This window comes from Pteronotus mesoamericanus, unplaced genomic scaffold, assembly GCF_021234165.1.
Source record: "Pteronotus mesoamericanus isolate MK-2021 breed Mesoamerican mustached bat unplaced genomic scaffold, CSHL_Meso_final contig_169, whole genome shotgun sequence".
In the NCBI taxonomy this organism is placed as follows: domain Eukaryota; kingdom Metazoa; phylum Chordata; class Mammalia; order Chiroptera; family Mormoopidae; genus Pteronotus; species Pteronotus mesoamericanus.
In genome coordinates, this window is record NW_026555068.1 from 26459128 (window position 1) to 26471831 (window position 12704).

Consider the following 12704-nt stretch of genomic DNA (forward strand, 5'->3'; position numbering starts at 1 on the left):
TTTTTAAAGCACTTTGGGAACGTGCACGCAAATTTCATCACACTTCATCGATTCTTTTAAAGACGCTGAATCACCTACTATCAAAGTCAGCACGCGTGCACCTCACACATCACGTGGGTGCGTGGAAGGGGCTTGGGATCCCGAGCCGGTCAGGCGGGAGCTGATGCTCTCCCCCACCATTACTTTAGGCAACTTCCTTGCCTTCTCTGAGTTTCCTTTCTTTATGAAACAGAATCACTATCCCCTGATTTCAGGGCTTCATGAGAACTGAGTAAAATACAAATATATGTGAACATTTAGACCAGTCCCAATCATGTAGAAGTTCAGTAAGTGTTACTTCTTATTATTGTCATTTTTGTCGTATTGATAACAGGGCCCTGAAGAGACCATCTGTTTGTTTCTCTGCTTGTGTCTAGTCCCCGAACCTGGGGTGAGTTAAGTGACCGCCCTGGGACCCCGCCCCCCGGGAACAGCTACCTTCTCGTGAAGATCGTTGATCTCCTCCGCACACCCTGGGTAGAAAGCGCAGAGCTTTACTAACTGGAGTCCGTTATCGGGAATCATCAGGAGAAGATCGGCCGCCAAACTCCTGGTCGCAGAACAAAGGGGAAACTTCCGTGAGAACCCCCTCTGACCACAGCTCAGGGCTGCGTCGGGGCCAAGAAGCCTCTCGGGCGCCTTCCGAGCTGTTCCAGTTCCATCTGCGGCGCTGATTTCCCTCCTCGTGGTGAAACGAACCCCTCCCAACGGACATCAGGGACCAAAGAGCCTGGGGGAAAAGCAGGTTAGAAGGTCCCCAAATATTTTTTAAACCCCTAAACCGAGTCTTCATATACTCACAGTGGATTTTGTTATTATAGAATAATCCTCTGACCAAATGGAGTGGTGTTAGACCTGTGCTTTAGAGCAAATTATGAAGCACACTTATGAGGTTAATGCTTGTCAACAATGGACAAATGTATTAGTGCATTAGAATACTTGGGTATTTTAAGGCTAGAATTTTCAGTATTTTATCTATTTGTTAAACTTTAGGTGGAAATCAAAGATACAAATGCAGGTTTCTGATGTACATTTTAAAGATCCAATCAGCCCTGGCTGGTGTGGCTCTGTGGGTTGAGTGCCCGCCTGTGAACCAAAGGGTTGCTGGTTCGATTCCTGGTCGGGGCACCTGCCTGGGTTGCGGAGGGGCCCTGGCTGGGGGCGTGCGAGGGGTAACAGGTAGATGTTTCTCTCTCACACCAATGCTTCTCTTCCTTTTTCTCCCTCCCTTCCCCTCTCTCTAAAAAATAAATGAATGAATGAATAAATAAATCTTTAAAAAGACTCAATCAATGGTATACATGATTTAAAAATAAGGCATGTAAAAACTGTATGGACAACAGCTTTATATTAAAAGTATTTTTTATAAAAGTTCTTTTTTTTAAATCACTAGACAAAGCGTATTTGGTTACATGCATGATGCATGACTGAAAAAACACTAGTTTTTGACATTCAAGATGCTGTTATTCAACTTTCAAGTAACTGATATATACCCACTCAGCATGGCTTTAGAAGAGGCAATATTTCAAATGTGAATTTATTAAGTGTGTGCTGTGGATTATGAGAGTAAAATCCTCCTTTGTTTCTGTGTGAAGCCTTCAGTGAAATCTATATTGGTCATTTATGAATAAATGATTTTTTAAACATTAAGGGATCAAGAATAGAGTATAGAACAAAAATGGAGATAATCTGTTGTGTCAAATTCTGTATAATCACTGGAGAGGTAAATATTTTAATGTTTTTATAATTTCCAAGTAAGAGTAATCCCTCTGTTTTTGTTAAAATTATGAATGACTTTATGTTTTCTGATATTAACATGTAATAGCCATTTTCAATAATGTCCAGGAGAATACAGAAATTACTTGCTTTTATAGTATATAAACTTGGTGTGCTACAATTCTACTCAAAGCTCTACCAACTAGAGACAAAAATCTGATTTTTTTATTATCGAATTATATTCTGATATAGTGAAATTTACAGCAATGTTATCTAATTTTATTCACCCTTTAGCTGAAATCACTACTTATTGAAAATTTAGTGTACCTATTGGGGAAAATGCATATATATGTAATGATATGGACCAACCAAATGATCTAAGCTCTTAAATTTCACCACCGCAACAGGCATTTTAATTTCCTTAGCTGAGTTAGGTATTATTTTATATTGTAGAAAGCCACAGTTCATTTATTATAGACTTAAGTATAAAATCAAGAGTGCTTTTGTACCTAGGTTATAGAACCTGTTTTCCTTATTTTGTAGTCAGATTTTTATGTTTTAAATTACATAAATAAATTGGCATTCTATAAAACAAAGTGAAAATAGTTCATGATAATTTCCTAATATAGAGTTTGTATTCTAATAAAATGAAATATAAATTTTTAATTAAGCAGTTTTTATAAAAGTAGATGATACCTGTATGCATCAGATGGAAAGCTAAAAAAAGAATAATTTTGAATATGAATACTACAAATACAGAATGAGAACCAAGAAGAAGGAAACTTTGACCAGTCAGTAGAAGAATGCGAAGGATTCTTGGTTTATAAAATAATAAACACTGTCTTGACATTACGCTGTTATTTTAATTACTTTGTTTTTAATTTGCGGAGCGCTCCAACAGCCACGAGAATGACAGCCGCCCCTGGGAATGAACCGGCCCAGCCTCCAGCGCGTCCGAGACGGACCCTGACCTGGGTTCCGTGCCCGTGTCTGCAGACACGTGAAGGAAGAGCTCCTGGAGGGAGCGGCAGGGGAACAGGGGTGTGCTTTACAGGAAAGGCAACGAAGGCATAGAGTCAGCTGACAGATCTTTAGCCTTCTTTTAAATGTAGCATCTATTCCTGCTGTGCTGCTTTTTGCCCTTGATACTCTGAAGATGCACCACATGCTGCCTCGCGGTGCTCTGTGTGCTTGGAATACGAGGGGCCGCGCTGGGCTCTTCCAGGGTGGGTCGCGGCAGGTTCAGCTCCCAGCCACGCCACCTGGCCCAGTTCCTCTGCTCTGGCGTCGCCACTGCCTCCCACGATCTTAACTTGTAGTAACAATGGGGACCTGTCTGCTCCCCACACACGCTATGAAATGCCGCCTGCAATGTGTTAAGCAATGCATCGCATCGCCGTACCATTCTCCGCGTGTAGAAATGCTCACCACATTGGAATCATCATGCACTTCCTCGCCAGCAATTCCAGGGCGCAGTGGGTGGCGGGGGCCGCCGCCTCCCCGAGGGCCGTGCCCACGCAGACCGCCAGCTCCAGCTCGTTCCCGCGAATCAGGGAGGCCATGGCCAGCTGGCTCGGAGGAAACCACGTCATCTGCGTCAGAGAGCCCGGGCGGGGCCCCCATTCCCGCCAGGCTCGGGGAGCAGGGCAGGCTGTACTACCTCCAGTCCGTCACGCCTGTAAAACACTCGCTGCCACAGCGCTATACAGGGCGCAAGCGCAACAGCAACTTTCCAATGGAAACGCTGGTAAAGGGACCCGCAGGGAGTATTTTATAAGGTTAGGATTGAAGAATTTAGGACCCTTGCTCATCTTTTTCTAATTAATAACAGTCTCTGCGACATCCTGAGCAGGTCCTTCAGTCTGCCAGGAAAACAATGTAAACTCTTGACAGCGTCTTCAAGAGCGTACAATGAGTACCAATTATCCCCCAAAGCCAGCCTCTCTAAGGATACAGGAAAATGGAGTCGGCCTCTTTACTAATACTTTACTCATTTTCTTGGTGGGTCAAGTGGAAAACGCCCTAAAAATATACCTTGTGAAGAATATACTAAAGTATACTTAAAAATAAGTGCTTTTGAGCATCAGGAGTTCTGAGTCCAAGTTCAGTGATCTTTCCCTGGACTGCGCTACCGCTTCCTGTCTACAAAGAAATACTTGAAGTGAGGTGGTCACAGCTATGTATCTTGTGATAAAAATTTTTTAAAATTTAAAAATAGATCTCACAGTCTGTAGTGCTGTGCACTTAATGGGCCCAGAAAGCTTGTGACCCTGGATGTCACGCGGGACGTCACCGCGCTCCCTGCAGACGCCAGGACGCCTGCCTGCCGGGAGCGTCCCTTGCGCATGCACCCACAGGGCAGGAGGTACCTCGATGTCGTCGGCCGCCAAGTGGCAGCACGCGGCCAGCACTGCCCGCCCGTCCTGCAGGTACCGTTCTGCCAGTTCTTCACTCACCGAGTGCAGGAGGCTGGAAAGGGAAGGAGAACACCTCTAGGTACACATGGGATCCCACCGTAAAAGGGACCTGATGCCCTTTTGTAACAAGCCAGTTAAGGGCTCGAGTCAGATTTAATTGGGCATCTTTGATTTAGGCATAAAGCCTGATTTGGAGCAGAACGCAGGAAGGGAGTTATTCGCAATAAGCTGATAAGCACCCCCCGCCAACCGTCAGAAGAAATGCCTAATTTTCAAAATTTACCATCCTAAATTGAATCGTTTATGACTCAGCTGTAGGGGGCGGTTCACCTCTGCAGAATTACAGGCTGCGCTCTTCTAAGTTCAGGTGGTGACTGGAATGTGGGGAACATACGTGTGAGACCTTCCCAACATCACGTTTAGGAACGGCAAGGGGTAGCAGCAAAGAACCCATTAGGAATGCGTGAGTCCCAACACATTGTTTGCTTAACATCTTATGATCCTTTTTCACTTGGTAAGTGTCCTAAAAGTTCAAATACCCTGTTTTCTGGGTAAAATAGGAGCTGAGAGAAGACGGAGAAGGTAGATTACTAGATTTGAAGAAGGTCAAAAAGCTGAAGAAGTCTAATTTCCATTTCCTTTAAAACCACAACTATTTGGATTTCTTCTTTAAAGGAGGCCGACACATTATTCTCAACCCTCATACTGGGCTCGCGGGATCAGGAACAGCGTTACTAAGATATTGTCCACACGGACTTGGTGGCAAACATCCATCAGCAGCACACGGTCCGTCCTCCCCCAACAGGTTTGCTCAGTGGTAAGTGCTCAGGTGCTTGGATTGCAACCTCCACACTGAAATGTGCTTTGCTCTCCTGGAAGCCACAGGAGATGGCATGTCTGGGCTGCGTCTCCATGGCAGGCACGTCCCCACCCACCTGGCGCCGGACGCTGCGGTGGAACCGACCGTGGCGAGAAATGCAGGGAGCCCGCGAGGCAGCCAAGCCCTCTGACTACAACGAAAGATGGACTACGCGGCCCTCACGGCCTCCTCAAGGGGAAGCCGCCGTAAACATCAGTGACCCCAAACAAAGAGTCGCTTACTCGTTAAAGTCTTCCTTGTAGAAATCGTCGGAACAGGACGGCCCTTTCGCTGTAGAAACATGGAAGGTCTGCATATTCCCCTCACAAGCAGCCTGGAATGTAATGAAAGCTTGAATTACCTTTAGCTGTTGGTAACTGGCCAATTTCAGGCCAGTAGTTTGGACAGAATATACCTGAATCTTGTTTGAAATTTATACTGCAATTTAAAGATATCCTTAGAATTTGAAAAAGAAACATGAACTCTAGTGTATCAATGTGAAGCTTTGAGTACCTGGTTACAGACACAGCTGTACGAGCGTGCAGAACGTTCGAGAGAACTCAAAGTCTCAGAGTTCAGACGTGCCTGTGTAGTTCAGGGTCTAAAACAGGTTCAGTGTGACCAGAGCCAAGAGCCCGTGACTGAGCCGAGACTCAACATGTTGACAGAAGGCCGGGAGGCGGGCAGGGGCCGAGCCACCTCTGGCTTTGTCCATCACGTCAAGGGGACTCAGCCAACAGGAGCTCCTGCCTTCCACACCCACCCGCCCGCGCGCGCACCTGTGTGGGCGTGCACCTGTTACCTGGGCAGCGACCAGGGCTTCCTTCAGCTGACCCCGGGACAGGAAGAAAGTGACTAGCTTTTTCACGTCCCCAGTGGCTACGCAATAGGGAACGACATCATCCTTATCTTCCTGGATTAATTGATCGGCTCTCCTAATAAAACAAGAACATTTTTTGTTTTACAATGTACAAATTTCAAGTTCTCAGACGGACTGAGATTTCCTGAAATATCTAAAATTTGAAGCAGGTTTCACAAAGCTCTTTTGCATATCACTTTTTAAAAAGACAGATTTCATGATCAAATCATATATGGAATGCGAAAGTTTTCTGAACTAATAAATACTATAGGTACTTGTTTTCCCTTAGAACACTATGTAACTTTCCTTTTTCTAAAGATTTTATTTATTCATTTTTAGAGAGAGGGGAAAGGAGGGAGACAGGGAGAGAAACATCAATGTGTGGCTGCCTCTCGCATGTCCCCAACTGGGGACCTGGTCAGCAACCCAGGCATGCGCCCTGACTGGGAATCGAACCTGCAACCTTTTGGTTCACAGGCCGGCACTGAATCTACTGAGCCACACCAGCCAGGGCCCAATTTTCATATTTTAAATATACTGAATACTTCAGGCCTTAAAATTAAAGTAGCTTATCTATTTGTATGAGCAACATATTTTTTTGAAATTAAATTGTAAACTGGATGTGCATGAGGGGCGATCTTAAAATTAAAGTAGCTTATCTATTTGTATGAGCAACATATTTTTTTGAAATTAAATTGTAAACTGGATGTGCATGAGGGGCGATCAGTTGGATTGATAAATACATGGGTTTCTACTTTATTAAAGAGAACTTTAAATGTTATGGTGAACACAATGGTGAAGAGAGAGCTTCTAAATACAACTGGCTTAAAAAACATTGAAAAAGAATAATGCAAGAACATAAATATTCATAATAAAATGGAGAATACTGTCAGTGGCCCAGGCAAGGTAACTGAGAGGAAGACAGTGTTCCAGCTACGTGACGAGGGGAGGCAGCCGGTGCAGACTGCGAAGGCGCACGCCTCTGTCTCTCTGTATCCGTCACTGTCTGTCTGTCTCTACCTAGGTCCCAGGTTCTTTCTCAACGGCCAGCCTAGATCCTTCCACCCTTCCCGGTTAACCTCCGTGTTGCTCAACACTGACCTGGTGTATTTAATTTACGTCCATATTTGCATTAAATTACATGTCAATTGCCAGTCTTCAGCTAGGCACAGTGACGCATTTTATGCTGTTTTTCTCAGTTTGCTGTCTACCAGCTCCAGTGTGCAGGGTCCCTGGGGGTCTTCCTAGCAGCTGTAATTTTACCCTGCGACCCTGATTTCCTTGTTATTCTCTCCCTTGGCATTGGAAACCAGGACTGAAGGACTGCTGGTCCCTGTCCAGGCTGGCTCTACAGGACGTAACTTTGGAGCTGTGGGGGGACCATCTTCTGGCCCCCGTGCGGACTGTGGAATGGAGGAGACCAGATGTTAGTTTCCGCAGGTCAATAGAGCTTTTGCTGAGGTTGAGACAGAACTGTTTCTGAAATGAATGCCTTCTGCTGACTCGACCTATTAAGGGCCCAGTGGGAGCCCTGACGTCGAAGGCTGTGCAGAGGCCCTGCAAACCCCGCCTCTGCGAGCCTGGAGCTCAGCGCAGGGAGCCCAGGGCGCGGGCGGGCCGGCCTTCTGTTGCGCTCACAGCCGCGCACAGCAGGTGCTCTGCTCTCCCGCCGCAAAGGCGCTCACCCTGCGGCCCCGGGTTGATTTTTATTTGTACTTGTGAGTGGCAGTTGAGTTTTCAATAAATCATATATCATGAAATAAAAATCAAAATTCTTTCACGTTGCATGCCAGACATAAACACTCATCGAATAGTACCCTATAGGCTTAGCACAGGGATCAGCACATGGTAAGCCTTAAACACGTATTTCTTGAGTGAATGGAATAGAGAATAGTCTTGTGTCATGGGTTAAAATCTGTCCCCCGCAAAAAGAAAGGTTGAAATTCTAACCCATGGTATCTGTGAACGTTACCTTATTTGGAACGGGGGTCTTTGCCAATGTGATTCGTTAAGACAGGACTACGCTGGAGCAGGGCAGACCTTAAACCTGGTATGAGTGATGTCCTTACAGAAAAAGGGAAACCTGGACGCAGAGACCCAGGGACAATGCCATGTGAAGAGAAGGCAGAGGGTGGAGTGACGTGTGTACAAGCCAATGAAAGCTGGCGGTGGCCGGCCACCCCCAGCCGCTGGGAGGAGGCATGGGCCGGGTTCTCTTCAGTAGGCACCCGCCGCCGCCAACTTCCTACCAAACTTCCAGCCCCAGAACGAAGCCACCCAGTCGGTGGTGCTTGGTCATGGCACCCTAGGGAGTGAATACATCCTACAAAAAACACCTCATTTATTACACCTGGAACGAGGACATCTAGTCTAGCCTGCTCAGCGTCGAAGCTCTTCCCCGTCCTCTGTCGCCGCCGAGGCCCCGAGTGCCCGCGGAGAGGAAGCGGCAGGGATGACGCCTGCTGGGAGAGCTGCCGAGGCTGCAGAGCAAGCATTCCACAGGCGTTTGGTGACCTTCAGAAAGCCTCACCGCTGACCCTCCGGGGTCGGCACAGTGGCCAGGGAGCGCGTTCATGGCCCTGTCGTGTCATTTCCTCTCGGACGGGGGAAGCGGCCCTGCGCCGTGTTTGTCGGATGTCGGGTCACACACAGGAGCACCAAGGTGACTTGGAACCGATTCACTTATCGTGTCAGCGGACACCAAATTCAGTTATTAGTTACGCCAACATAAAGGGGAAAATCTCAGACGCTGCCATCGTATGTACGTATTGTCTCTATTTTGCCATAGTTGAACACATCTCATAGACCCAGACCCTCTGCCTTACCTCTGCATTAGCTTCTTCCAGTATTTCACGGACACCCCTGGGGCGACAGACAAGGCTTTGTCCCACTGGAACAGAAGAAAGAAGAGCAGGATTAGAGCGTCCTGTTCACCCTGCCTGGCCCGCAACAGACTTCCTGCAATACAAGATTTTAGAGTGTTTACAGAGTATGTGCATTTCCAGGGTTATTTTTGTATTCTCTCTCTCTCTCATTCCACAGGGTATAAATACCACCATATTTTAAAATAAAATAAGACAGGTAAGTTCTATTATCTAGCAGGGAAAATCCCAAACCTAGACAGAGAGAGGAGAGCTAGGGGGAGGGGAGAGAAGGGGAGGGTGGGAGGGACAGGAACTAAACTATGGAGTTTGAAAACTGTATTAACTCATCTTCCAGCGCAACTCAGAGTAGTCTGCTCTGTGTCGTATCCTAGGTTCAGCATAATGCCTAGTCAGATTTTTATTTTATTTTTATTTTCATTTTTATTTCAACAAAATGCATAGTCAGATTTTTATTTATTTTATTGTATTTTATATAGCATCTATTTTTATTCTTTCCCTACTTATTTTTATGTTATACTTATTGTAAAGTCTTCCTTTACAATTGATAATGCCTGTCTTTATGTTTTAAAAATTAGGCTGCTAATAAAGAACCTCTTGGCTCGATCAAGGCTGATTGTGACTGTTATTTGAAAATGTGGATTTCACTGAATTCATGTCTAGAAGGGAAGTAAGGAAAAAATTTTCTGAAATAGCACTACATAGATCAAAACTTTGTTTTAATGAAGGCTTTCCAAAACGGGGTTCTACTGCAATTAAGGATATAAGATTAGTAATTAGCCTGAAAATAACAGGTTCAAGTTTAAACAGGTTATTTCAAATATTATATTATTTATAATGATGTTACCTAAAAAAGGGAACTTAAAATATGTTTTTAGGGGAGATTTATCTATAATAAAGAGAAATAGGAAAAAAGTTAAAATGTAGACTAAGTTAACCACACTATGCTCTTGCAATAAAAACGTCTCATAATTTAAAGATTAGTTATTTTTCTGATCTCATAGTATTAATCTTACAGAAATAGAAAGAATTTATAAGTAAGTGATAATGATCAATTATAAGGACACCCATATTTCTAAAGGACTTTAAACACAGACTTTGCATCACTGAGCCCATCAATGAAACCACACAACAGATAATTATTAAGTTCCATAAGCACATACTCGATTAAAGGATCTTTAATTAAATTTGCATTAAATATAGTTTAAAATTATATATATGGAAATATAGAACTCAGAAAGATAAAGTCTACAGCTCTACCAAACTTTATTTTCTCATTGACTTTTGATAGATATTATTCTTTCTAGTAGTGCCCAGTTAAAAAAAAGTAACTGTTAAATTATATCTTTACTTCTTCATAAGTAAAACTTTTACACTGCTCTTAGATTAAATACTTTTTAATGTGCAAGGCCTTTCAATAACATTTTTAAATGACACATTTTATTATTTTAGTTCAAGCAGTCATTGTCTCTAGAGTATAGAGCAATAAAAAGGTGCATTAATTTTCATTTTGATATACTTTGTTGTAGCTTCACTGTTTAGTTTATATTATTTATAAGTATCCTTAATATCCTGCTTTGTCATAAAGAAATTAAGTCACTTAGAGCTTTTCAAAAATGATCAAGTATGAAATGAACCCATGCCATTCTAATCGTTGCATTTTTTTGGACAGGTGGGAGAACATCAGTGAACTAAGTACACACGCAGAAAAATGGAAAGCTCAATCAGTTTTCACAAACCAACTACACCCAAGTAGCCAGCACGCGGACCGACACGCAGAAGCCCTCCCGCCTGTGCTGAGGCAGTCACCACGCACGTTCCAAATGCGGGCGCCCTGCTGAATGGTGATGGGACGGCCTCATCCTAACATGTTTTGAAAACTGTCTTATTCAGTCTTCTGTACAAATCAGGACATGTCCTCAGATCAGCCTCAGTGGAAACCCTGCTGGCCAGTGTGGGGTTAATCTGGACCAACAATATTAGCAAGGGGAGTGCGCTGGGAGCAAGGCAGCCAACATAGATGCTTCTCAGGGACCCACGAGTCCGGCCTAGGGCAGTGATTCTCAGACTCTAACACGCGTGAGAATACCCTGGAGGGCTACAGAAGCACGGATTAGCGGGCTCCCCCCCGAGGTTTCCGATTCTGTAAGCCTGGGGCGGGGGGAGGCAGATGGAACAGGCTCCCGAGCAGGACCCACACGGACAACTACCGCCCCAAGGCACACGCCTGACATCAGACGGGCAGAGCTGCTCGACCTGAAGGAAGACACGCTTACTATTTCGTGTTTAACTGATACTTAGGATACTTCATTGAACTCATTCGTTTTACTTTAATAGCACCTTACCTCCCCAAGTTCGACCATCAGTTCACAGTATCTCTGAATCTGTCCTAATCTCAAGTGTATTTCAGCGGCTTCCTTCAGTCTTTCTTCTTTAGTAGGAGCACCAATACCGCCACCAAATTTGGACATCTTGACCGTTGTCAGTTCTTGGGCTTCAGACTGGTGATAAAAGAAAATAAAGCTTTTCTAAATTTTGTTTTACAGGAGCTGGTGACAACACATGACCAGGAAGGCACTGTGCGGATAACATGGATACGTATTTTAAAAGCATGCAGCACTGGAAATGCAGTATTTTAAAAAATCAATACTTTCCCTCTATGAAACGTGACCCGTGCGTAAACACAGAATTTCGGTGTGGGCGGGGCATAGAGAGCGGACGAGCCCGGGGCGTGGGTGTGTGCGTGGGTGTGCTAAGGAGCGCCGTCCTGTCCTGCACACTCACGGGGGTGGGGGTCATGCAGCGGACCACAGGCCGAAAGGTAGTGACTGAAAAAGACGGGTCACTGGTGACAAAGGTACAGAAAGGCCTCTCATCAAAGTTAGAATTACTGGCTTACTCTGGCTCCTAAACGGTCAATAGGCAACTCTTACAGTCATCACGTGTTTAGTTAGTGATTTAAAAACGTGCTGCTTCTTTAAGAAAACAACGGCTGTCGTGAGCATCGGACCCACCCCCCGGCCCGATTCTGAGCTCGACCAGCCGGGTTCACCACCTGGCTCTCACTGCAGACGTAAAGGGTAGCTCTCCGTTCCGGGGCCAGGGCTGGCTGGCTGTTGCCGCTGCATAGTGACCCAGGAATGAGATAACGAATAATTTTGCATTCAGATGCATGAAGGTCTCCATGACATGGTGGGTTTCAATGGGACACCCCAGTAGTCTGTGTGCCACCGTCAGCTGGTTGCAGGTAAACGGCGAGCCAACAATATTAGCAACCAACAATATTAGCAACAATACACCAACAATATTAGCAAGGGGAGTGCGCTGGGAGCAAGAGAGCCACCACAGATGCTTCTCAGGGACCCAAGAGTCCAGCCTAGGGCAGTGGTTCTCAGACTCTAACACGCGTGAGAATACCCTGGAGGGCTACAGAAGCACGGATTACCGGGCTCCACCCCGAAGTTTCCGATTCCGTAAGCCTGGGGCGGGGGGGGGGGCGCAGGGAGGCAGGTCGTTTCAAGTCGTTCCAAGTGACCACTGAGGAGTGGCGTGAGTCTCAACCTATAAACACGATAGTGGCCTTCCCCATCCTCACGTAATTCACAGCCTCTTGCTTGCTTTTTCCTGAAGATTTACCTCCTCAGTATTCACTTATTTCAGTCTACCAACTCTGATATATACATTTTGAAATAATCTTTATGTTTTCGTTGTGAAAAGGCAAAACTAATTTTTGCCTGAGCGCGTCACCTGTGCACACTTCGCTCACCGTTCTAAACTGGACCAGATGCTTCCGATGCATTACGCCCTCACGGTAGCTCTCGGGGAGCAGGCTGTCATCTTGCCCTTGTAGCACGGCAACCAGGTTCCACAGATTGTCGCTGCCACCTGGAGGCTAACAAGTGGGTACAGAACAACCGACACTCTGCAGTGAG

General features: G+C 45.3%; 1 protein-coding gene across 4 annotated transcripts in view; it reads right to left on the reverse strand.

The window, feature by feature from the left end:
* The window catches only part of WDR17 (WD repeat domain 17), a 56107-nt gene that overhangs the window by 9714 nt on the left and 33689 nt on the right, over positions 1-12704 (reverse strand). For 2 of the 4 annotated variants that reach the window (XM_054565829.1, XM_054565828.1), the window contains 8 exons: positions 12539-12664; positions 11118-11273; positions 8716-8780; positions 5834-5966; positions 5274-5365; positions 4125-4224; positions 3184-3323; positions 478-589 (listed from right to left, as the gene is read on the reverse strand). In XM_054565829.1, coding sequence (XP_054421804.1) covers positions 478-589; positions 3184-3323; positions 4125-4224; positions 5274-5365; positions 5834-5966; positions 8716-8780; positions 11118-11273; positions 12539-12664 — 924 coding nt within the window. Of the gene's footprint in view, positions 1-477; positions 641-2451; positions 2473-3183; positions 3324-4124; positions 4225-5273; positions 5366-5833; positions 5967-8715; positions 8781-11117; positions 11274-12538; positions 12665-12704 lie in introns of all 4 variants that reach the window. The other 2 variants (XM_054565827.1, XM_054565826.1) reach the window with 2 other exon arrangements.